The sequence below is a fragment of the Bos taurus genome, chromosome 6 (genome assembly GCF_002263795.3).
Source record: "Bos taurus isolate L1 Dominette 01449 registration number 42190680 breed Hereford chromosome 6, ARS-UCD2.0, whole genome shotgun sequence".
In the NCBI taxonomy this organism is placed as follows: Eukaryota; Metazoa; Chordata; class Mammalia; order Artiodactyla; family Bovidae; genus Bos; species Bos taurus.
In genome coordinates this window covers 29,946,022-29,971,060 of record NC_037333.1, presented here as the reverse complement: position 1 = coordinate 29,971,060, position 25,039 = coordinate 29,946,022, and the positions used below count along the sequence as shown (strand labels likewise).

General features: G+C 37.5%; 1 protein-coding gene across 16 annotated transcripts in view; it reads left to right on the top strand.

Annotated features, from left to right (window-relative positions):
• PDLIM5 (PDZ and LIM domain 5) overlaps nt 1-25,039 on the top strand; it is a 233,879-nt gene that overhangs the window by 171,107 nt on the left and 37,733 nt on the right. For 11 of the 16 annotated variants that reach the window (XM_015471537.3, XM_010805995.4, XM_024993083.2 and 8 more), the window contains 2 exons: nt 515-646; nt 8,704-8,888. In XM_015471537.3, coding sequence (XP_015327023.1) covers nt 515-646; nt 8,704-8,888 — 317 coding nt within the window. The remainder of the gene's footprint in view (nt 1-514; nt 647-8,703; nt 8,889-25,039) is intronic. The other 5 variants (XM_005207728.5, XM_005207727.5, XM_005207726.5 and 2 more) reach the window with 1 other exon arrangement.

The window sequence follows — 25,039 nt, the reverse complement described above, 5'->3', positions numbered from 1 at the left end:
CCACCATTTATCTGTGATACTTCTCAGTTACGTGGATTGTTGCATGTTGTGTGCCTATTGACTTTTGAGTTTTTATCATTTTTGTGAAACAGAATCAAGCATAAATAGGTATTTTAGGTTTCTGTTGGTTTTACCTTCTCCCACAAGCTGGGTATGTTTGAAGTTGATCTAAAGCCTAACTATTCTAATGTCCATTCATCCTGTAGAAAGAGTAAACCTTTTTATTGTTGTAAGGTTTTGTTTTTACATAATTTCTAGTAGTTTTTATAGCTTTTGATGCTTTCCAAAAGATTGCCTTAATCAACTTTGATGAGAATTTACTCAATTCTGTATTAATGAGTAGAATAACATAGTAGACACTTCATCCTCTTTCTGCTGCTTTGTTCTGTTTCTGTCCCCCCCCCCCCCCCCCCGCTTTGGGAATGTTTTCAAATCACAAACTATAAAAACTACATACTTCCTGCTATCGGTAGTGTGATTTTTCGACTTAAAACTCTTTCTGAATGCTCACCAGGCTCTCCAGTCCTGAAAAATATCACTCACTCCTGGATGCACTTTGCATCAGCCCTGTATCCAAGCCTTTAGCTTTTTCTTATCTCCAGCCCTTGAGGAAATCAACTGGCTCTGTTCATGTTAAGAAAACCAGGTACGGGGGGAGTGGATGTCACAAGGGGGGCTTGCTGTGAAAGGTACTACTTTCTCTGACACTGAAACACTGCATTAACAGCCCAAATGAGAAAATCCTAGAGCTGATTTGTGTCCAGTTTTAAATTAACTGTAATTTCAATGCAGCAATAATGCATGAGCACATTATTTTGTATGATTATTAACTTGACTTTTAATCCTTTGTGACATCTCTTATTAGCACACTTGATATTTGGTATGAAATAGGACCCTGTTTTTTATTGCATGGATATTGCTATATGAGAAGAATTGTTTAATAAGACATACCTTTATACTTTTCAAAAAAATGAAAAAGAATAATAATTGCTTTTGATTGGCTGCTATCTTATTGTTCTTAGATATGAGAGTTTTACTTTGGCAGACAACTTAATTTTCACCATATTTGGGAAATGCTGAAATGCAAAAATGAATTTTTCTCCCAGACTTAACAATTATGCCAAAAATTATTAGGTATAATGTAAAAATAAAAAATCCCAAATGTTTCCTAAAGGTATAATCTTAATGAAATGACTATATTATTTCTGAAAGAACATAAAATTAATGGCAGAGAGTATGACTGTAATTCGTAAAAGCCTGATGTGACACAGGCTGCCTGTTGATCATATGTTTGTGTCCTACCCACAGTGTTATGGATGCACTCAATAAACTTAGTTACAGACATCCCTTGGAGATATTACAGGTTTGGTTCCAAACCACTGCCATAAAGTAAATAGTGCAATAAAGCAAGTCACACATTTTTTTGTTTTCCAGTGCATATAAAAATTATATTTACCCTATATTGTATTCCGTTAAGTGTACAATAGCATTATGTCTAAAAAATTAATGTATATACCTTAATTTAAAACTACGTTATTGCTTAAAGATGCTGACCATTATCGGAACCTTCAGAGAGTCATAATCTTTTTGCAGTAGTAATACCAAAGATCACTGATCACAGATCACTATCAACAAATGTAATAATAATGAAAAATTCTGAAATCTTGTGAGGGTTACCAAAATATGACACAAAGTGGGCAGCACATGCATTTGGAAAAATGGTCCTGATAGACTTGCTTGATACAAGGTTGCCACAAACCTTCAGTTTGTGAAAAGAAACAATATGTATGAAGCACAGTAAAGTGCTTAAATAAGCTGTGTCTGTGTAACTCTGGATAACTTAAGGGAGATGTTTAAACAGGGGGAAGATATATCATTGTACGTTTTGCTCTAAGGAAAAAAAAATACCCAAAATTATTTGTGGAATTGTGATCATTAAATGAGCAGAAATATAACATTGTTAGGGCTAAGTTTATACAAAGACAGGTGCTGACTACCCTTGGAATAAAAATTCCTTTGAGAACACAATAGAATCTCTAAATCCTCTATTGCTTTCTTTCTGTCTTTATTTTTAACTCAATGGCTTATGGTATGTTTTGGCTGACATCAGATGGAGATGGAATGAGGAAAAGCACTGGTTATGAGAAAATACCCCATTTCTCCATTTGTGCCATGTTCATTCAGCTTTTGATTTTTTATTCCAGTAAGTTTTGTTCTCACTGTTTAACAGAAAAAGAACAACATAAAAATCCTTATATACCTTGTTTGAAGAATTAATGTTTTTCATTTATCATTGCAAAACTGAGAACAGTTTTATAATTTTTTGGTATGGAGTTGTTACATGGTAGGTCAGTCTGTTTTTAAGCAGGAAAAGTTACTCTAAAAAAATGCATCCCTGATTTCCTTTCAAATTAGTCTCCTTATTGTTTAAATGAACTTTTTTTTTTATTTAAATATGCCTGAAGTTATGAACTGACTGTTTATCCATGGACCTACTTCTAAAGGAAGTGTTAGTAGTAATTTTCATTACTTTTTATTAACAGTTGTAGACACAATCTAAATATGTTTGATATCCAGAGAAGGAAAATGGTTCTTGAGAAGGTAAGCTAGCTGGCATTCTGCAAAGCAAGAGTGCAGGGTTTCCTGAAGAGACCTTGCCACTTCAATGAGACGTGTACTAGAAAGAGCAGTTGGGATAATGTCAGAGGTATTTTATCTCTGATTTTTGCTTTTGTTTAACAGTAATCTTTAAAATTAAAACAGAGGTCTGTATAGTCAAAGCTATGGCTTTTCCAATAGTCATGTATGGATGTGAGAGTTGGACCATAAAGAAGGCTGAACGCCGAAGGATTGATGCTTTTGAACTGTGGTGTTGGAGAAGACTCTTGAGAGTCCCTTGGACTGGAAGGAAATCAAACCAGTCAGTCCTGAAGGAAATCAATCCTGAATATTCATTGGAAGGACTGATGCTAAAGCTGAAGCTCCAACACTTTGGGCACCTGATGCGAAGAGCTGACTCATTGGAAAAGACCCTGATGCTGGGAAAGATTGAAGACAGGAGGAGAAGGAGAGGACAGAGGATGAGATGGTTGGATGGCATCACCAACTCAGTGGACATGAGTTTGAGCAAGCTCCGGGAGATGGTGAAGGACAGGGAAGCCTGGCATGCTGCAGTCCCTGGAGTGGCAAAGGGTCAGACACAAGTGAGCAACTAAACAGCAACAAATCTTTAAAATTATAATAAAGTGTAGTACAATACAAGATGTGTCGTCATTATAGTATTTATATTTAACAAGTTGAATTTTAATACAAAAAGTTTAAGAATTTTGCTTAGGAAAATACAAAAAATTTTCTTGTAAACAGAATTCTGAAACAAAGGAGACTCATGATTGCTCTATATGTCTCAATCCTTTTATAAAGTTCTTAAAGAATTAAGAATTCTTAATAGCATTCTATAAGAATACTTATAATTATGATATTCCAGAAATACTCCTTTCTTACCACTTCAGAATGTGTGTATTCCTATATCAATTTTTGTAAGAGTTTAGCTAACAACTGCTTAGTTTAAACATTGATGTTTAAATCTGTGATGTACAATTGGCTTTTAAAAAATTTAAACATATAATTATGAAAATTAGAATAAAAGTTACCTCAAGATTATTCTTTGAGCAGAGATTCTCTTTTGAAAATAGACTAGAAATTTCCAATTCTTCCCCATCTGCAGCTGAAATTTATTTGTTACAATAGTTACATGAATGTGGGGAAAGAATATAAATTTAAGATAAATCAGATTGCTGACACTGAAAATTAACTTTTCTTCCTTTTTCTTTTGTCCTCATTAGCTCAGTTTTGAAACCTTTGGTCTATCAGTATACATTTTTCTCCATTTTAAGGTTTTGAAATACGAAACAGCATCTTTAGAAAGAAGTTTAATTTGTTTAGAATTTAGGTATACCTTACACCATTTAAGTTTAGAAAAATATGTATATGAGTTGTGATTTTAGAATATACCAATCTAAGTGTTCATGACTATTATATTAATGTTAGTCATTAGTTTGAAATATTTTGCTGTTAGTGATTATTGATAGCATTTTCCCCAAATATAGAATTATATACCCAATGGCTTTATTAATTTTTTAATCTTTACATAATGTTCATATATTTCTTTAAGTAATAAGTAATAGTTAAAAATTAGGGAAAAAAAGATGTTTGATTTTTAGGGGCTTGGACATCATATATTTCAACATGATTGTCTAGATAAAACTTAATTTTCTCCCATTAATACATTAAATATTTTAAGTTAATAGAGATCTATTCCCCTAGAGATTTTTCAGCTCTGCTGATCAATCCTGATATAAATAAAACTCCCTTGCTTATAACTTAGATTTTTAAAATTCTTTATAATCTGCACACCCTTTGTATCTAAAGAGTACTATTAAAGATTTAAACATCTCAGAGTCTTTGGAAGAAAATATATACAGAACTGTGTACAAAGGTTACAAAAATTATGAAAACATTTTTTGCTTATGAGATACTGTGTGTCATTTAAAACTGAGTTGAGGAGATGAGATTATACCTGACCTCAAAATCCTGGATCAGAACTATCTACAAACTACATTTAGAAGCAGAATTACTAGTGCAGATGAAGGATGTTTATTTGCTAAATGTGCTTATCTCTAGATGTCTGAGCTACATATTACAGGATGTAGCATTTCTGGAACATACACTCTGTGCTCAGCAGTGTGTTCAGTACTTGATGTGTGTTACATGTGTTATCTCATTGTATTTCATTTAATCCTAGCAATAACCTTGGAATAACAGTAGCATTTTTTTGAAGTAGGTTGAGTCATGCTAGTAAAGTAATGCTCAAAATTCTCCAAGCCAGGCTTCAGCAATACGTGAACTGTGAACTTCCAGATGTTCAACCTGGTTTTAGAAAAGGCAGAGGAACCAGAGATCAAATTGCCAACATCTGCTGGGTCATCAAAAAAGCAAGAGAGTTCCAGAAAAACATCTATTTCTGCTTTATTGACTACACCAAAGCCTTTGACTGTGTGGATCACAATAAACTGTGGAAAATTCTGAAAGAGATAGGAATACCAGACCACCTGACCTGCCTCTTGAGAAACCTGTATGCAGGTCGGGAAGCAAATGTTAGAACTGGACATGGAACAACAGACTGGTTCCGAATAGGAAAAAGAGTACGTCAAGGCTGTATATTGTCACCCTGCTTATTTAACTTATTTTTCTGGGCTCCAAAATCACTGCAGATGGTGATTGCAGCCATGAAATTAAAAGACGCTTACTCTTTGGGAGAAAAGTTATGACCAACCTAAACAGCATATTGAAAAGCAGAGACATTACTTTGTCAGCAAAGGTCCATCTAGTCAAGGCTGTGGTTTTTCCAGTGGTCATGTATGGATGTGAGAATTGGACTATAAAGAAGGCTGAGCACCGAAGAATTGATGCTTTTGAACTGTGGTGTTGGAGAAGACTCTTGAGAGTCCTTTGGACTGCAAGGAGATCCAACCAGTCCATTCTAAAGGAGATCAGTCCTGGGTGTTCATTGGAAGGACTGATGTTGAAGCCGAAACTCCAATACTTTGGCCACCTGATGCAAAGAGCTGACTCATTTGAAAAGACCCTGACACTGGAAAAGATTGAGGGCGGGAGGAGAAAGGGATGACAGAGGTTGAGGTGGTTGAATGGTACCACCGACTCAATGGACATGAATTTGGGTAGACTCTGGGAGTTGGTGATGGACAGGACAGGGAGGCCCGGCGTGCTGCAGTTCATTGGATCGCAAAGAGTCGGACACGACTGAGCGACTGAACTAAACTGAATCACAGTGTTTCAGGTATACAATATAAGTGAATTGCTTTACTGTATGCCTGAAACATTGTAAGTCAACAATATTTTTCATATTCTTGAAGTTCCATTATAGGTTATTACAAGATACTGAGTATAGTTCCCTGCTATACAGTAGGCCTTTGTTTATCTGTTTTATATACAGTAGTATGTATCTGTTAATCCCAAATTGCTGATTTATGCCCCCTTTCCCCTTTGGTAACCCACAAGTTTGTTTTCTATATCTGTGAGTCTACTTCTGTCTTGTAAATAAGTTCATTTGTATTTTTTTTTTTTTTTAGATTCCACACGTGAGTGATGGCATATGATATTTGTCTTGTAAATAAGTTCATTTGTATTTTTTTTTTTAGATTCCACATGTGAGTGATGGCATATGATATTTGTCTTTCTCTGTGTGACTCAGTATATAATTTCTAGGTTTATCCTTGTTGCTGTAAATGGCATTATTTCATTCTTTTTATGGCTGAGTAATATTCCATTGTATATATGTGCCACATCTTCTTTATCCATGGGAATCCATTCTGTTGATGGACACTTAGGTTGCTTCCATGTTTTGGCTATTATAAATAGTGCTGCTATAAACACTGGGGTGTGTGTATCTTTTTGAATTAGAGTTTTTGTAAAATAAAATAATTTGTCCATCACAAATCTTTTAAAAGGTACTTAATGCTTAAATTTGGTTTCCATTAATATTCTTTATTGTGTCTTTGCTGATAATTGTGTTCAGCATGGCCATTAGGTAAACTGTCTTTCACTTTTTATTTATGATAAAATTATTAAACTGCTTAAGTTTTTCATATTTTTTTAACATCAAGCAGATTTGAGTTTTCATTAAACTCATTAGAAATGATAGAAGAAGATGATAGCTCTGCTACACTTGAATGTGAGGGAACAATAATAGGGAATAGTATTTCAAGGTAGTTAAAATAGCTCTAATGTGGTTCTTCAAAACTACCTGTTGTCACAAGTGCCCTAAACCCACCATCAGGTTTGGATGACTCCTGGGAGGACTTAGCAGAACTTATAGTCTCTAGTAGTGCTCATGATTGAGAGTCATTCCAGTGAAAGATTACAAAGCAGAATCAGCACGGAGAAAGGTGCATGGGGCCAAGTCGAGAAGAAAGGAGGCTGTAGTTTCCAAACCTCCTCGTGAGGTCACCCGTGATGTGTGGATGCCTATGGCAAGGAGTTACAAGACATGCAAAGTGTTCTCTACCAGAGAAGCTCTTTAGAAACTAAGTTCCTGAGACGGGTTTCGTTGGGGCTCATCACGTAGGCATGCTGTGCCTCATTCGTACCCAGTCTCCAGCTTGCAGAAGGACAGCAGGTGTTTATCATAAACCACACTGTTGATAAAGTTTAGGTGCAGTGAGCACTCTTTGTCTTTTAGAGAAACTTTTATATGACTGTAGGGAACTGTTTACCAGCCAAGTTCCCAAAAGCCAGTCACAGGGCAGCCTTGCAGCAGCCTTCCTAAGGGTAGGTAGTGTCAGCCCGCTCTGTTAGGCTGTGCAGGGTTCAAGAGGCATTGGGGAAATTAGGTAATACAGTCATTTACAGTAATATGGTGGGCATGATTACAGTTGAAACTTCAGCCTAAGAGTATAACTAAGGGTATTTATTTTGTCTAGCTGTTGATTTCAGGTATTGAAGGAATTGAGTTTCTGTGCATAGAATTATTTAGGAAGTGGTAGCTCAGTTTCTGTTGACAAGCCACTAGGAAGTATTCTTGTGGTCATTGTTACCATTTTTATTATACTTCATTTGAGAGAAACTGTTTATAGTATTACATCATTCCAGAAGTGCCTACTTTAGAATTTGGACTACCTAGAATTATTTTTTTAATGATGATATGTAAGTATAAATAACAAATGACTGGGGTAATAAAACCATATCATCTTCTATATCAAACTGGAACCAGTGTAAATAAGACCTCCTGTTAAGCAAATAGCTCTGATTGAGAGAGGACAGTGGCAGACTTGTCTCTTGTTTTCTTGTATCATGAACACTGAACACTGGATGCTGTGTTAGGCTGCAGATTTTGTCTCCTGTTTTCCACTATGTAACACAGTGTCTGGCATGTGTTATAGTAGGTGCTTAAGTATTTACTGAATGAATGAGTAACTGAGTGAGTGTGTGAGTGAAATGAGTGACTGGTGAGATGTCAGGGAAACTTAGTCCATGAGATACCACAAGAATGTGGTAAAGAAAAAGCCGCGTCTGCCATTTCACAGATAATCAAGGACTCTCCAATAATTAATTGTTGTATTCTACATGACCCTTCTGGAATGTTGAGATAGAGGAAATTAGCTGCTTATTTAAAAGAATTGGCTGTGTAACTTTTCCAGTGCCTAATTTCTCAGGTTTGGGCTTCCCTGGTGGCTCAGTGGTAGAGAATTTGCCTGCCAATGCAGAAGAGGTGGTTTGATTCCTGGGCCAGGAAGATCCCCTGGAGAAGGAAATGGCAACCCACTCCAGTTCTCTTGCTTGGATAATCCCGTGGACAGAGGAGTCTGGGTTATAGTAAACAGAGTTGCAAAAGAGTCAGACATGGCTTAGCAACTAAACGACAAAAACAACAATTTCTCAGAGTAGACCTTTTAAAGGGAATTTCCAAAGATTGAACAAATGCAACCCAATTGTTTTCCTTTCCTTTTCTTTTTTCTGTTTTAAAGAGAGTCAGTCCCCTGTCATGGTATTAGAGTTTTCTTTAAAATATCAATTAATCAATATTTTTGTTTTTCTTAGAGATTTAATAGGCTGAGAAAAGGACAAATCACTACTAAGTTAGATTACTATCACTTTACCAAAAACGTCTCCTCCTTTTCTCTCCAGCAATGCCCAGGAGTCTTCTCTGCAGTCTGCCCCATCAGCAGGTGCAGCTTGGAGCTCCCCCGAGAGGCCGGGAAGCCCAGGCTTGGCCAGACCAGGGGTAGCCGGACTCACCACTGCTGCTGCCTTCAAGCCTCTGGGGTCCAGTGGGATCAAGTCACCAAGCTGGCAACGGCCCAGCCAAGCAGGTACTTCGCCAGATAAATCTCTTGCTTTTTTACATTTAAATGTAACTATGAAAATGTGTTCTGGGATATATTTCAGCTAGAATTCACTGCTGAAACCCTTCTCAATCATCTGAGATTTACAAAAGACCGGGAAGAGTAGTTGCAGCTATTTTTTCCTCTGAAGTGTCTGATTAACATTCTGTGTGTGTGTGACACAGCTGCTACTTGCTATTTATAATTATAGAATTGAGAGCATTTCCTGGTTTTCCAGATTACCCAAGAAGCATGGGTTGAATTGTAAATTTGGGGTCTTATTAACAAACTATGTTGTTTGAAGATTAGCCTTGGACATACAACATCCTGGTTTTGATCATATACACAGAATAACAGGGACAGATACACTTGCTGCCATCAGTTATTGAAGAAAGAAAGAGTCTTTTACTTCCCGTCTTTGGGCTCCATCTGGAAACCTGACTTTACATTCACTTCTATAGATAAATCTTGCCTGGAGAATCCCAGGGATGGGGGAGCCTGGTGGGCTGCCGTCTGTGGGGTTGCACAGAGTCGGACACAACTGAAGCGACTTAGCAGCAGCAGATATGTCATCAAGATTCCCTTTACTACCCAGCCACTGGTAATTTACTTCCTATCAGGCTTCCCTGATAGGGAAGAATCTGCCTGCAGTGTCAGAGACCCTGGTTCGATTCCTGGGTCAGGAAGATCTGCTGGAGAAGGGACAGGCTACCCACTCCAGTATTCTTGAGCTTCCCTTGTGGCTCAGTTGGTAAAGGGTCCACCTGCAATGCAGGAGACCTGGGATTGATCCCTGGGTTGGGAAGATCCCCTGGAGAAGGGAAAGGCTACCCACTCCAGCATTCTGGCCTAGAGAATCACATGGACTGTATAGTCCTTGGAGGTCACAAAGAGTCTGACTTGACCAAGTGACTTTCACTTCACTTCTCACCCTCAACCTTGTTGACCTCCAAGTGGTACCTCCAACGCTATGTGTCTGAGAATACCCTACCTGTCTCTGGGGATGATAACCAGGCACCAGAGCGAGAGTGAAAGCTTGAGACTCCATTCCCACGCTCTCACAGTTACTAACACGTAATGATTCCATCTCTTACTTAGTATTTCTCAAATTTCTTTTCTTCTCTTTGTGGTCTCAGCAACTGCCTTGGTTCAGGCCCTGGTCTTTGCAGACAACTCCTAACTAATTTCCCCATCTCCTTCTCAGCCTGGAAGTCTGTCCTCCTTACTGCAAGGGATATTTCTAAAACTCATTTGCCCATGTTACTCTCCTGCTGCACAGGCTGGACTGTTTCCCCCTTCCTTCACTAATCATTAAGACCTTTTCCCTCTGACCTCTGCTAACTTTTCAGTCTCATCTCCTGCTGCTCACACTTTGTAACTGCTCTGGTTTTACTAAAACTTCTTCAGTTACTGAGACTTGCCATGTTAATTTGCTTTTGAAAGTTCAGGTTCTTCTGCAAAGAAGACACTTTTTTAACTTATCCCTTGTATATTTCTAGTCTTCCTTCATCAGTTTTGGGATGGGTATTAATTGAATATACAAGGGGCTGCTTTGGAAAATATGATAACTTTATAACTTTCTATATAAAAATAGGTCATTTATTATTTTTTTTTTAGTTGATAAGAGTGGAAAGAATGAATTTTTAGTTAATTAGGAATCCATCTTTGTGTTTCGTATTTTCCATAACATTTAAATATATTAACGCTAACTTCATATACTGTAAGTAAATTATCTTTAGTAAATTACTAATTATTTATATAGTTAAAATTTATTTCATAGTGTCATTTTCATGTTTTTGAATTACCATTACTCATTTTTAAAGCTAAAAGCATTGTGTGGAAGAAAGAGGAAAGGCCATTACACATGACCTGGGCTATTTTGTTTGCTTGTTTATTATTATTATCTTAATTAAAAAAATTTTTTTTTAATTTGACTGAGCTGCTCAGCGGGTAGGATCTTAGTTCCCCAACCAGGCATCAAACCTGTGCCCACTACAGTGGAAGTGCAGGGTCCTAACCACTTGACTGCCAAGAGATCCCCTGATTGAGACTATTTGAAACAAAAGACTATTTTATTACTTTTGAAAACTTAAAAGATTTAGAATAATATCATTAGCAAGACCTATTTTCTTGGAAAAAATGCTGACACCTCAGCCCTCAGTTCAGTTCAGTTCAGTCGCTCAGTCATGTTCGACTCTTTGCGACCCCATGAATCACAGTACACCAGGCCTCTCTGTCCATCACCAACTCCCGGAGTTCACTCAGACTCATGTCCATTAAGTCGGTGATGCCATCCAGCCATTTCATCCTCTGTCATCTCCTTCTCCTCCTGCCCCCAATCCCTCCCAGCATCAGGATCTTTTCCAATGAGTCAATTCTTTGCATGAGGTGGCCAAAGTACTAGAGTTTCAGCTTTAGCATCAGTCCCTCCAATGAACAGCCAGGGCTGATCTTGTTTAGAATGGACTGGTTGGATCTCCTTGCAGTCCAAGGGCCCTACACATTTTTAATTATTTCCACTTATTTAGAACTTATTTATGACAATGAAGAATTGCTGTATTTATTTTATATATGATTAGAATACAAAAAGTAACTTTCACAAAAAATTTGGGGGGTATAGTCATTGGAAGCAAACAGGAGAATGTTTCCTAAAAGAGCAAGGAAAAGACTAAATTTCAGAGGTAGAACTGAAAGGAGGGTACAGAGTATACATGCTGTGAAGCTCAGGAAGCTATGTGTACCGCTTTTGGAAAATCAGAAACTGTGGGCAAAATACTACTCAGCCTGTTAGAATAAAAAGAAAACTTCCAATTGATGTCAAACTCTTGGAGGATACACTACAGCAAAATTACCACAAGAGGGCGATAGAATCCTTTTTTTCTCTCATTCTAATATAATTTAATAATCAAAACAGGCAAATAAATATAATCATGATTCACATGGTTAGTATTTAAAATATTAACCCTTTTACAGAAGGTGTAGCTGAATTTAATCTGAGCAAAACTATAACAGGATAGAAAACTGTATGTTATATAGTATAAAGCATTAATTATTATTAAAAGGAAGTATGTTTTGCCATTGTGAAGTGTTAGTTGAATTACATCTTGATGCTTAAATCAGAAAATATTTGCAGAACTCCTGCTGTTTATCTTGCTCTAGGTACTATACTGGCACTTAGTGAGTTTATGTTATGTTAAAATTACTTATTTTATGTTACTTTGTAAAAATTGTAAAATAAATACAAAATTCCTAGCCACTCAAGTTCTTTTATTCTACTCTAACAGTATACCGTATTTCAAACAAAGTAAAACAATACCTCAGGATCTACTCTTAGTCTCTCATAAATAGTTTGAAGGACTTCCTTATGCAAATGTTTCCCATTTGTTCTTTTGATTTAGAAGGTTTTAACTGTCACATTTGACTGTGTGGATCATGACAAACTGGAAAGCTCTTAGAGAGATGGGAATACCAGACCCTCTTACCCGTCTCCTGAGAAACCTGTATGCAGGTCAAGAAGCAACAGTTGGAACCCTGTATGGAACAACTGATTGGTTCGAGATCAAGAAAGGAGTACGACAGGGCTGTCTGCTGTCACCCTGTTTGTTTAACCTATATGCTGAGCACATTGTGAGAAATGCTGGGCTGGATAAGTTACAAGAAGAAATCAAGATAGGTAGGAGAAATATCAACAGCCTCAGATATGCAGATGATACCACTCTACTCTTGTTGAGGGTGAAGGAGGAGAGTGAAAGAGCCGGCTTAAAACTAATATTAAAAAAACTAAGATCATGGCATCCTGCCCCATTGCTGCATGGCAAATAGAAGGGTAAAAGGAGGAAGTAGAGATTTCCTCTTCTTGGGCTCTAAAATCACTGCGGACAGTGACTGCAGCCATGAAATCAGAAGACAGTTGCTTCTTGGCAGGAAAGGGGTGGCAAGCCTAGACAGTGTGTTGAAAAGCAGAGACATTACTCTGCCAACTAAGGTCCGTATAGTCAAGGCTATGGTCTTCCCAGTGGTATCGTTATGGTTATGAGAGCTGGACTGTAAAAAAGGCAGAATGCCAAAGAATTGATGCCTTTGAACTGTGGTGCTGGAGAAGACTCCTGAAAGTCCCTTGGACAGCAAGGAGATCAAGCCAGTCAATCTTAAGGGAGATCAACCCTAAATATTCACTGGAAGGACTGATGCTGAAGCTCCAGTATTTTGGTCATCTGATGCGAACAGTTGACTCATTGGAAAAGTCCCTGATGCTGGAATAGATTGAGGGCAGAAGGAGAAGAGGGCATAAGAGGATGAGATGGCTGGGTGGCATTACCGATTCAGTGAACGTGAACTTGGACAAGTTCTGGGAGATGGTGAGGGACAGGGAGGCCTGGCGTGCCGCAGTCCATGGGGTCGCAAAGAGTTGGACACGACTAGGTGATTGAACAACAAAAGTTGTCGCATGATGTATTCTTAATGTTCTTCACAACTGACCTGTGAAAAGGACAGTTTCCACCAAAGGTTGCAAAAGCTGCAGAGGCAAGTCACTGCACTCCTTTGGACTCAGATAGAGCATTGGCAGGTGGCATTGCTTCTCTCACACGGAGAACTTCAGGTGTCTTTTTCTTGATAGTTCACAGCTGTGCTCTAGTGTGGGTTAAGAAAAGAGGAAAAAAAGATTTTTTAATCCCCCTGCCCTCCCACCATCACCAAAGAGTTCCTATCACCAGTGATGTCATTTTAAAATAATTCCTACAGTGGGGTAGGAAGGATGGGATCAGAATCACTAAAATGCAGTCTGTGGCCCATTTAGTTGATAATGAGACAGTTTAATGGATCATAGCCAGTATTTTCATTAAAAAAGGAAATAGAATAGAAAAATTGAGAATATTTTACTATATGAAGTATTTTAACATATTATGGGTAGGTATCATGTTATGAAAATGTGGTTTTAGTTTACATATATATGTATGTATGTGTATATGTATGTACATAATTATATACAAACATATATTTTGGATCAGCAGATAAAGTGTACAACAGGAAAAGTGTATTTCTTATTTTTTTATAGTTTAGAAAAAGTTTGAAAGTCATTTATTTAAAGAAGTATTTTAGTCATGAGGTTTGAAATGATAGCCAAAAAGAAGAAAAAAGATTGCATTGAAAGGGTAATTGAAATCTTAAGCCTTACTAGTGTATTCTGAACCCGTCATGGGTTTCTATAATACTACCTCCATTAACATTCTGACTTTAAATCTTAGATCATTGCACTGGTGGTATAATATAGCCTGTGTTATCCAGAAGTCTTTCAGGAAGACAGTAAAGCATTAAGTGTTAGTTGCTCAGTCGTGTCTGACTCTTTACTACCTCATATACTGTAGCCTGCCAGGCTCCTCTGTCCATGGAATTCTCCAGGCAAGATTACTGGAATGGGTAGCCATTCCCTTCTCCAGGGATCACCCAGGAATCGAACCTGGATCTTCTGCATTGCAGGCAGATTCTTTTCCCTCTGAGCCACCAAGGAAGTCCATAGGTGTTGTTCGCTGAGTCACGTTTAACTCTTTTTGACCCCAAGGACTGTAACCCACCAGGCTCTTCTGTCCAGTGGATAAATAGGAACTAGGTGTGTATGGAACAGCATTATGGTTTAGACTGGGTCTTCTCCGTTTTCTCAGGCATATTCTTTAACATACATCACCATACATACACAAGCTTGCCAATGACTGACAAAGAAATAAATATTTTAGGATGCAAAATGTTAAAGAGTTCATAGTCTGCGTGAAAATATCAAGATACAAAAGAAAGGTGAACCCATGGTTGAGTTTTTATGTAAGCTAGCAATACTGCTGCCTGCTTGCCCTGTACGTTGGTATACTTCCAGAATTCAGATGCAGTAGTCCCTTTAGAACTGTTTATTGATCTATAAAAATATATAAAAGATGAGATTCTTGATATTTTTCAGAATTGAAGATTTGTACTTTTTACACTAATATTTTAATACATGCATGTATTTGTATGTCTAATAGGTATTTTAATGCTCAAAACCTTCATATTGTGTATTCATAAGTAGTTAGATAGATATTCTTAAAACCTTCATAAAGGTAATGGTGTAAGTTTAAAAATATGTTCTTGTGTTTATGTAAGTGCCCTAATTTGCTGTGTAATATTTTTTCTAGATTCTGTGTAGGTTATAAATACCAGATTGTGTCCTGAGTTGCTCAGTCGTGTCTGACTCCTTGCAACCCTGGGGACTGTAGCCCACTAGGCTCCTTTGTCCATGGGATTTTCTAGGCAAGAATACTGGAGTGGGTTGCCATTTACTCCTGCAGGGAATAGATACCAGATTAGGTAAATTAATTCATTTGATGCAAGTGTATGTGTGTGTGTGTGTGTGTGTGTGTGTGTGTGTGTGTATATATATATATATATATAATCTTACTGTCTTACCAAATACAGTCAGATGTTTTTTCACAAATCCAGTCTTAGGACTAAATGTTGGATGCACATCAGTTTTCTAACTTCAATTATTTGCAAAATGAGAATGACCAGTTCCTTAGAATATAAACCGTAATTTCTTAGATTGGGCCATTGTTCATCACTGTTTATTGACGGGAGGGCCCTGAAGCATAGGAGTTCCTGCCCTCTGCTGTAGGAATTTCACAAGACCAGAGATATTCCCCAGGTAGAGAATTCTGGGGCTTTGGTTTCTTTATCTATTAAAAGAAGAGTCTAAAAAGGTCCCCTGTAGCATTGTTGGGAAGTTCCAATGATATATATGGAAGTGTTTGGTACATAGAGGGCACTCGAGAAAGGGTAAGTTTTTAGCCTTTTATTACTTTTAATGATAGTATTTAAAACTTACGCTGTTACCATCTAGTAAAACACTTCTCCTCACGTGACTTCCTTGCTTAAAAATGTTTTGGGAGCTCTGCCACCCACTAAATGTTTGGCTTCTTACCAGGGCTTACAGTCCTCTCACACCTCGTGCCAGCCTCGCCTCCAGCCCCAGTATGTAATATTGTTCCTCATGGCCCCTCCAGTCCAGTCACACTCAAGTTCATGAGTTCATCCTGTTCCTTGGACACATACCTCAGTGCTTTGTACAAGAGGCTCTTTTTATTTGAAATGCTTCCCTACCCTTTTATCCCTGAAAAACTTTTCTTCACTCTTTAAGACCAGGTGTCCTTTCCTTTGTGAACCTTTGTTGAACCCTGGAAATAGTTGCCTATTCTTTCTCTGTGTTCTACAAAATTTTGATTATGGCTTTATTATAGCATTCATCATGTTTATTTTGATTATTTGCATATGTGTATTTTATCATCATTTTTAGATCCCCTAAAGGACAGGGATTGGGTCTTACTAATCTTTGTTTTACAGCACAAAACCAGTAGCTGGCACGCACCGTTTCTAGGCCCTCAGTAAATGTCAGTGAGTGATGAGTGGCGGACAGGTTCTTTTGTCTTATTTTAGACATCATCTTATGATGTGAGGGATTCTCCAGACATTGTTCTTTCCTCCTGGTGGGTGTTAGTCGCTCAGTCGTGTCTACTCTTTGCAATCCCATGGACTGTAGCCTGCCAGGCTCCTCTGTCCATGGGGTTCTGTAGGCAGGAATACTGGAGTGGGTTGCCATTTCCTTCTGCACGGGATCTTCCTGACCCAGGGATCAACCCAGGTCTCCTGCATCGCAGGCAGATTCTTTACCACCTGAGCTACCAGGGAACCTATTCTTTCCTCCTAACAGACTTGAAATTCCCTCAACGGTCCTTGAACAAAGGTGGACGTGCTGTCTGCCATAGGCTGCCAGTAAACACTGCACATATCCACAAAGGAGAAGGCGCTCCATTGCCCTTGTAGCTTTAGACTTCCAGAAAGCTTCAAAGTTTTGAACATAAATGATACTGTAATTCAGTTCAGTTCAGTTCAGTCATTCAGTCGTGTCCGACTCTTTGCAACCCCAAGAATCGCAGCACGCCAAGCCTCCCTGTCCATCACCAACTCCCAGAGTTCACTCAGATTCATGTCCATCAAGTCAGTGATGCCATCCAGCCATCTCATCCTCTGTCGTCCTCTTCTCCTCCTGCCCCCAGTCCCTCCCAGCATCAGAGTCTTTTCCAAGGAGTCAACTCTTCGCATGAGGTGGCCAAAGTATTGGAGTTTCAGCTCTAGCATCATTCCTTTCAAAGAAATCCCAGGGCTGGTCTCCTTCAGAATGGACTGGTTGGATCTCCTTGCAGTCCAAGGGACTCTCAAGAGTCTTCTCCAACACCACAGTTCAAAAGCATCAATTCTTCAGCGCTCAGCCTTCTTCACAGTCCAACTCTCACATCCATACATGACCACAGGAAAAACCATAGCCTTGACTAGACGGACCTTTGTTGGCAAAGTAATGTTTGCTTTTCAATATGCTATCTAGGTTGGTCATAACTTTTCTTCCAAGGAGTAAGCGTCTTTTAATTTCATGGCTGCAGTCACCATCTGCAGTGATTTTGGAGCCCAAAAAAATAAAGTCTGACACTGTTTCCACTGTTTCCCCATCTATTTCCCATGAAGTGATGGGACCGGTTGCCATGATCTTCGTTTTCTGAATGTTGAGCTTTAAGCCAACTTTTTCACTCTCCTCTTTCACCTTCATCAAGAGGCTTTTGAATTCCTCTTCACTTTCTGCCATAAGGGTGGTGTCATCTGCATATCTGAGGTTATTGATATTTCTCCTGGCAATCTTGATTCCAGCTTGTGTTTCTTCCAGTCCAGCATTTCTCATGATGTACTCTGCATATAAGTTAAATAAACAGGGTGACAATATACAGCCTTGACGTACTCCTTTTCCTATTTGGAACCAGTCTGTTGTTCCATGTCCAGTTCTAACTCTTGCTTCCTGACCTGCATACAGATTTCTCAAGAGGCAGGTCAGGTGGTCTGGCATTCCCATCTCTTGAAGAATTTTCCACAGTTTCTTGTGATCCACACAGTCAAAGGCTTTGGCATAGTCGGTCAGTAAAGCAGAAACAGATGTTTTTCTGAAACTCTCTTGCTTTTTCGATGATCCAGCGGATGTTGGCAATTTGATCTCTGGCCCCTCTGCCTTTTCTAAAACCAGCTTGAACATCTGGAAGTTCACGGTTCACATATTGCTGAAGCCTGGCTTGGAGAATTTTGAGCATTACTTTACTAGCATGTGAGAGAAGTGCAATTGTGCAATAGTTTGAGCATTCTTTGGCATTGCCTTTCTTTGGGATTGGAATGAAAACTGACCTTTTCCAGTCCTGTAATTAGTACTCTGTTATTATTTTCCAGTGATTAAAAAAGTGTAATAGATCTATAGCTGTGTATTAGGAATTTTTAGTCAAAAAATTTAGAAATTTATGGCATATAGGGTACCAAGCATTGGAGTGCAGAGGAAATATTAGAGGTATTCACCCACCATGTCACTGTGGATGAATTAACTTCAATGCAAAATACCAGTAACAGAAATCCATTAAAAAAAACAAACAAACAAACAAACACAAAAAACAAGATCCAAAGAGTGAAATCTGATTATAAGATCCAGGTCAGAAGATTTGGAGGTCTAGATTGATGTAAAGGGGAAAAAGAGACCAATAAAGTTCCAGAGACACGGTCCTAAGGGAATATATGTTTGTTTATACTGGAGTCATATTTTATGCAAGAACACAGTGTTCATGTTTGTACCTAAAGTAAGATCATATGAGTCGATGCCCGTTGAATATTTTTAGGAAGTGGCCAAGTTAGAGAGGGAACAACATATGCCAAAGCTCTCAGAGGACTTGGCATCTTGGAAGAAGGACAAGTAGCTCAGTACTTCTAGGACAGTACAGTGGCCGGGGAGGAAAGTTGGATGGGTTAGTGGGGGGCCAATCAGAAAGGGCTTTGAAAGTAAAAAAGTGCAGACTAATGCCTCAAGAAAGCTGTTACTAGATTTGTAAGTTGGAAAATAACTAATCAGATTTGCATTATTAAGAGATCATGATAGTGTTAATGTGTTTAAAAGATTATTAGGACCTCAATGTAGAGATTAAGACTGGAATCTTAGAGACTATGAGAGGTTGTTGAGGTAATCCAGTGTAGGGGTGGTGATAATGAATATCACCCTGAGCTTTGGCAGTATAAACCCAGAGAATTCCAACAGCAAGAGAATGTAGAGTACTTACATGTAAACCTGCCTGGGAGGTAAGTTCTAACCAGTGCTCCCATAAGAAGCTTTATTCTTTATAGAATATTCATATATCCTCAGTTAAAACCCTGGTAGGGAATTGTACTCAGCTTGAAGAGACTACTTTGTTCTAAGTCAGACTACAGCACAAAAATTTGGGTGAATATGTCTTTATGTTATGTGTATAGTTACATGTTGTATTGTACTTGAGAAATAAGTTAGAGTTAACTTTCATAGTATAGCGAGTCTATTTTTGTAGCATTTCCTCAGGTGAGTGCATTGACTTCCCCTAAATCAGCATTTTCTAAACATTGGGTGTTTTTTGTTTATTTATAGTTGCAAATATGAGATTGATGACTTTGGCATGATCTTCACGGCATTGTTTACCTTTGTAGGAAGCTCTTGTACTACATGTTGTCAGGGAGATAAACATTATAAACTGGAAAAGGGGTTTCTTCCAAGATAGCCATTTTTCTTCTTTATAGAAGAAAAATTCTATAGAGTCCCACTGATCAAAAATTAAATACTCATGTTATTATTTGTATGTGGTTCAGAAAGCTTTAACTCCATAAATAGGCTTTTCAATTATTTTTCATACAGGTTTTTTCCTTCTTTCACACTTTAAAAATGTGTTGATCTTGAGAGCATTTGTAATAAAACTTCAATGTATTAACATTTTGATGTTTTTAATAAATAAATTGTAATTTATTAAAAAATCATTGAAATATACAGTCTTGGCTAATACTCTAATCACCATTTTCTATAGAAAGCAATGTCACCTTATTTTATACAGCCATTGAAAATTAAAAACTTTGCTATGCTTTCTTTCACAGTGGTTCGTGTTGTCTGGCTGTGCTGAAATTTTCCTTTTTCTGTTTTCATTAGTAGTTCGTATAGCATTTTAGAATAATGCCCCATTCGTGCTTTAATTAAACACAACTCCCTGTTTATTCTTCTGTTCCCTGATGTTGGCAAGGAATTATTGGATTTCATTCTTTTTTTTTTTTTAATCATTAAATGTGTCCAGTGGAGACAGACATTCTACAGAGGAAAGTAAAGGTGTTTAGTGACTATTATGATAAAGTACTCAATACACTGGGCTTCCCTGGTGGCTCAGGGGTAAAGAATCTGTCTGCCAAGCAGGAGACGCTGGCTCAGTCCCTGGGTTGGGAAGATCCCCTGGAGAAGGAAATGGCAACCAGCTCCAGTATTCTTGCCTGGAAAATCCCATGGACAGAGGAGCCTGGCAGACTGCAGTCCATAGAGTCAGACACAACTGAAGTGACTTAGCACATAGCACATCAGACATTGTGCTAATTGAACAGGTGCCTCCCTGTGTTCTGCTCATAGCATCATTCCCTTTACATGCACCAAATTTAGTTTTCTCCTGTCCAAAAGCAGAGGTTCTTGTGAAACCTTTTGTCAAGTCAAAATCGTGTAAAGCGAAGAGTTTGCCTTTTTTTGAAAAAGTGAAAAGTTGGATTTCTGTTGGGTTAGTGAAAATGGGTACCAGTGCAGGTCTTCCATAAAAGTAAAGTGATGTTAAAACAAACTTTCTAAAAGCTGGAGATAGCTGTAATATGTATATAGACTTTTTACTAGTGAGTTGCTTTTCTCTTTATGAAGCAATTTTAATACATGTAGTAAAGGCAAGGCTTATAATTGACAATGAGATGTAAAAATTGGTGGTTCTTTTTAAAAATATGGATTATGTTTTGAAGAAATACAGTGAGAGTAAGCTATCAATTGAAAAAGATATTCATTAGAATATCTTTTAGTGACACAGTAAATTTAGTCAAATGAAAAGGGAAAGAGACACAAACTTGCTTTCAAAATGAATATTTAGTTACTTTTAGCTTCTGTCACATCCTGGGGAGTGATGGGGAGTATTCATCATCCCCATCAGCCTTTTGGAACTCAAGAGTATAGTTGGTAGACTCAAAGGGGAGCAACGTCCTCTTTCAATAGTAAAATGGGTGGGTATCATTGATTAATATGAATAGTAATAATTATGTTTTTATAATACTTTCAGCTTTAAAAGTATCTTTTTATTCAAGATTATAGTAATAGAATGTCATTAAATTTTTAATGGGCCATTATTTTCCCAGTGAGGTGACAGAGTCTGAGAAATGTTGAAAGAATTGTTCAGAGTCCTGTAGTGATTTGAACCTAGTTATTTTGATTTAATTCAATTCTCTGTATCACAAGATAACATCAGTGACTATATTTAGGGAGAACTAGGTGTTCTTTGGAAGGACTGATGCTAAAGCTGAAACTCTAATACTTTGGCCACCTCATGCGAAGAGTTGACTCATTGGAAAAGACCCTGATGCTGGGAGGGATCGAGGGCAGGAGGAGAAGGGGACGACAGAGGATGAGATGGCTGGATGGCATCACTGACTTGATGGACATGAGTTTGGGTGAACTCCAGGAGTTGGTGATGGACAGGGAGGCCTGGCGTGCTGCAGTTCATGGGGTTGCAAAGAGTTGGACACGACTGAGGGACTGAGCTGAAGTGAACTGAACTCTCTTAGGGATAGTCTAGAAAGGATTCTTGCCCTGCATTGAGTGGATAAAGTAGGTAACTAGCAATTACTAAGATCTGTTTCCAGTAACATTTTCATTGCCTCTCCACTTCATTTCAAAAAATTTAGCTAGGATTCTAGTTAACCTGACCCTTTATCATACCCTGCCTTTGCTTTATGCAACATTTTAGCAATTTAAAAGAAAAGTTTCTTTATTCACTATGGACAGAGCTTTGGGGAGATCTGATGTTTTTTTTTTTTCCAAGGAAGACTTGAATGTATTTGTGAGATCTGATTAGATCAAAAACTGAATGATGTGCATCTCAGTTATAAGTGGATATAAATTCTATATTTTACTTGAAGTCTAAAGGAGATAGGAGTGAGAAAGGAAATTACTGTTTTTTCAACCATCCCAAATTTCATTGTGGGCTTTACGCTGCAGTAATAAATCGAGATAACTAGATTTACTTAGCTAAGATGGATAGATTTATTGGTTCCATTTTTAAATTTTGATATGAATAAGTAAACTGCTACCAGTTGCGTATGTTTCATCTCTTCTAATAATGCTTTATTGCCATCTGCTCCCCTACATTTTGACGTCATTAAACAGTCCACTGCCGTAAAGGCCTACTGGAGCTGTCCTTTGTCAAAACCACAGTGTGAAGCATGTAAATATGCTCTATGTAACAGATACATTTTTGTTTAGAATTATGTTTTTTAAATTTATTTTTTATTGATGGATAATTGGTTTATAGAATTTTTTTGGTTTCTGCTAAACATCGACATGAATCAGTCATAGGTATACACATGCTTTCATATAGGAAAAAATAAAAGTAGCAGCCATACACTGCCCTCTTTCTTTTCTTTTAAGTGTTCTTTTATTGAAATTTATTTCCATGTTGGAGGCTTCCCAGTGCTGTTTCAAGTACACTGTGGTGAAGGTTCTTTTTTCCCATTTCCTCTCATCCTGAGATTAAAATATTACATCTTTAATAAGGGAAGATACCTGGATTTATTCACATATGCTTTTCACAAAGAATTACTGTTTCCTAAGTCAGAAAGGAAAAGACAAATACATATGACATCACTATATGTGGAGTCTAAAATATGACACTAATGAACTTACCTAGGAAACAACAGCCTCACAGATACAGAAATCAGACTTTGGTTACCAGTGGGGGCTGAGAGTGGGAGAAGGAACGATTGGGAGTTTGGGATTAGCAGATGCAAACTAGTATATGTAAAATGGATAAGCAACAAGGTCCCACTGTTGTATCCTGTGATAAATGTAATGGAGTGGAATGTATATATATATGTATAATTTTGCTGTACAGAAGAAATTAACAACATTGTAAATCAATTATACTTCAGTAATATTTTTAAAAAGAATTATTACTTCTTATTAATTAATGCATATGGTTTAAACCAGGAGATGGCAAGCTATGGCCACTGACCACATCCGGCCCACCACCTGTCTTTGTAAATAGTTTTATTGGAGCACAGACATGCTCATTCATTTACATGTCCGTGGCTCCTATCATGTTCCAGTTATAGAATTGAGTAGTTGCAAAATAAACTATATGGCCCAAGACTATGCTGGATAATTCTGCATAGCAGATACAAACTTTGTTGGGGGTCATGAGCAGCTTTGAGAGGCCCTAATCCTAAGGCGCTCTGTTCACTTTGCTTGTGACCATCTCCCGTAAGAAGCAGGTTACTTCTTTTGGGCACCAGTTTCTTTTTCTTGGGTGTATCTTTCGTACCAGAAGAGTTCCTAGGTCTAAACCATTGAATGTGCTCAGCAGGTAGCTGCTGAATGAGTGTATACTTTATTTTTTTAAGCATGTTAGGACCTTATGTCAGAGTATAAAAATCACATTAATGAAGCATTTCTTACACATTCAAGGATCTATAAGTAAAACACTTTACTTAGACTACTTTGTTTAACTCTCTCACACTTTGAGTTAGTTGTTATTTTTGCTGTTTTACAAATGAAGAAACTAAGACCCAAAGTGCTGGCATTTCTAAGTTCATACAACTAAAAGTTTAAAAAACAAGGATCCCAAGTGTACCTTAACATTAGACATTGTGCTCGAGATACTGTTTCCTCCAGGATAAAATAGCCTATCGTGTTCTCTGCTTTTAAATGATATGAAATTCAAACATAAATTTGGATAATGAAATGAGGTTTTGTTTATTTTAGAGATCTAATGACTTTAAGAAGAGTTCCCCATGTCAAACAATACCAAACATGTCTCTAATGATGAATACAATTTATCTGAAACTAAAAGCTGGGATACTCCTTACATTTCTATTACTACTACAAATTCTCTATGATGTCTTTTTCAATTAAATTTTCTTTCCCTTTCTGCTTCAGTTGTTGCCAACCTTAAAAGAATTCTATTTATATAATCACTCAAATCCTAGGTAGCTTTCTCCTTGATTTCTGAGACTAGGTTGCTTTCTCACATATGTACATAGATGAAAGTTGGTGGGAAAATGGTGAAACCCATGCTCATTTGGATTTCACATTACTTTGGAAATAACATGTGAGAACTCCAGATATAATGTGAGTACAAATAATTTTAAGATATGTCCTTATGGTTTTCTCATTCAAATATGAACGAAAATCTACAAATTTAATATTTTAGATAAATCTGTAGCTTACAGAGGTCTGAATGAGTTTAACAGTGATCCTCTTTAGTATCCTGAGGTCATGAATCAGGCTTCAGATTTGTGTTTGTTTTTTTAAAATATTTTATCTGATTTTGTTCTTTTTCTTTATCCACCCCTCTACCCCCTTCAGGATGAAGCACATTAAGCATCCAAGATTATATATAGCTTGAGCTTGTCTTCAAAACTTTGAAATTAGAGCAGTGGTATTGAGATTATTTAGAACCTCTATAAGTGATAAATAATTTGTTGGGAAAACATATTTCATCTGCAGTATTTTATATTTTATCTTATCTTATTTTTATCTGCAAGTTACAGACTGGGTTTGTTTTACTTGCAGCTTTAACCAAATAGAAGTTTTCAATGTAAGGTTAGTAGGGAGAAAAAGGCAAGTCTGTATATCTCAAATTTTGATGATGTGTGATTCAAAAACTAAAAAAGAAGAGAAAATCTAATTCAAGTCCCCACACTCACTTTAATTAAGACACTTGAGATCCAGTTTAATCTGGGTTCTTAAGAGTTGAAAGGCTGGTTGCTAATGGAAGAAACTAACCTCCTGAAGTTGCAGAAATATTTGATACTTAGCCTTGGGCGCACCTGTTCCAATTCTTTATGACATACATACCAACATTCTCCACTGCTTAGGGAAATGATAATAGTTTAATCTGTCCAATTTTGCTTTTAATCATTGAATTAAAAAAATGTTTGATTTCACTTAATAAAAGTTGTGCAAACCTCTCTAGAATGTACTTTCCTCTGATCCTAGATCTTGGCTCAACTTTAAA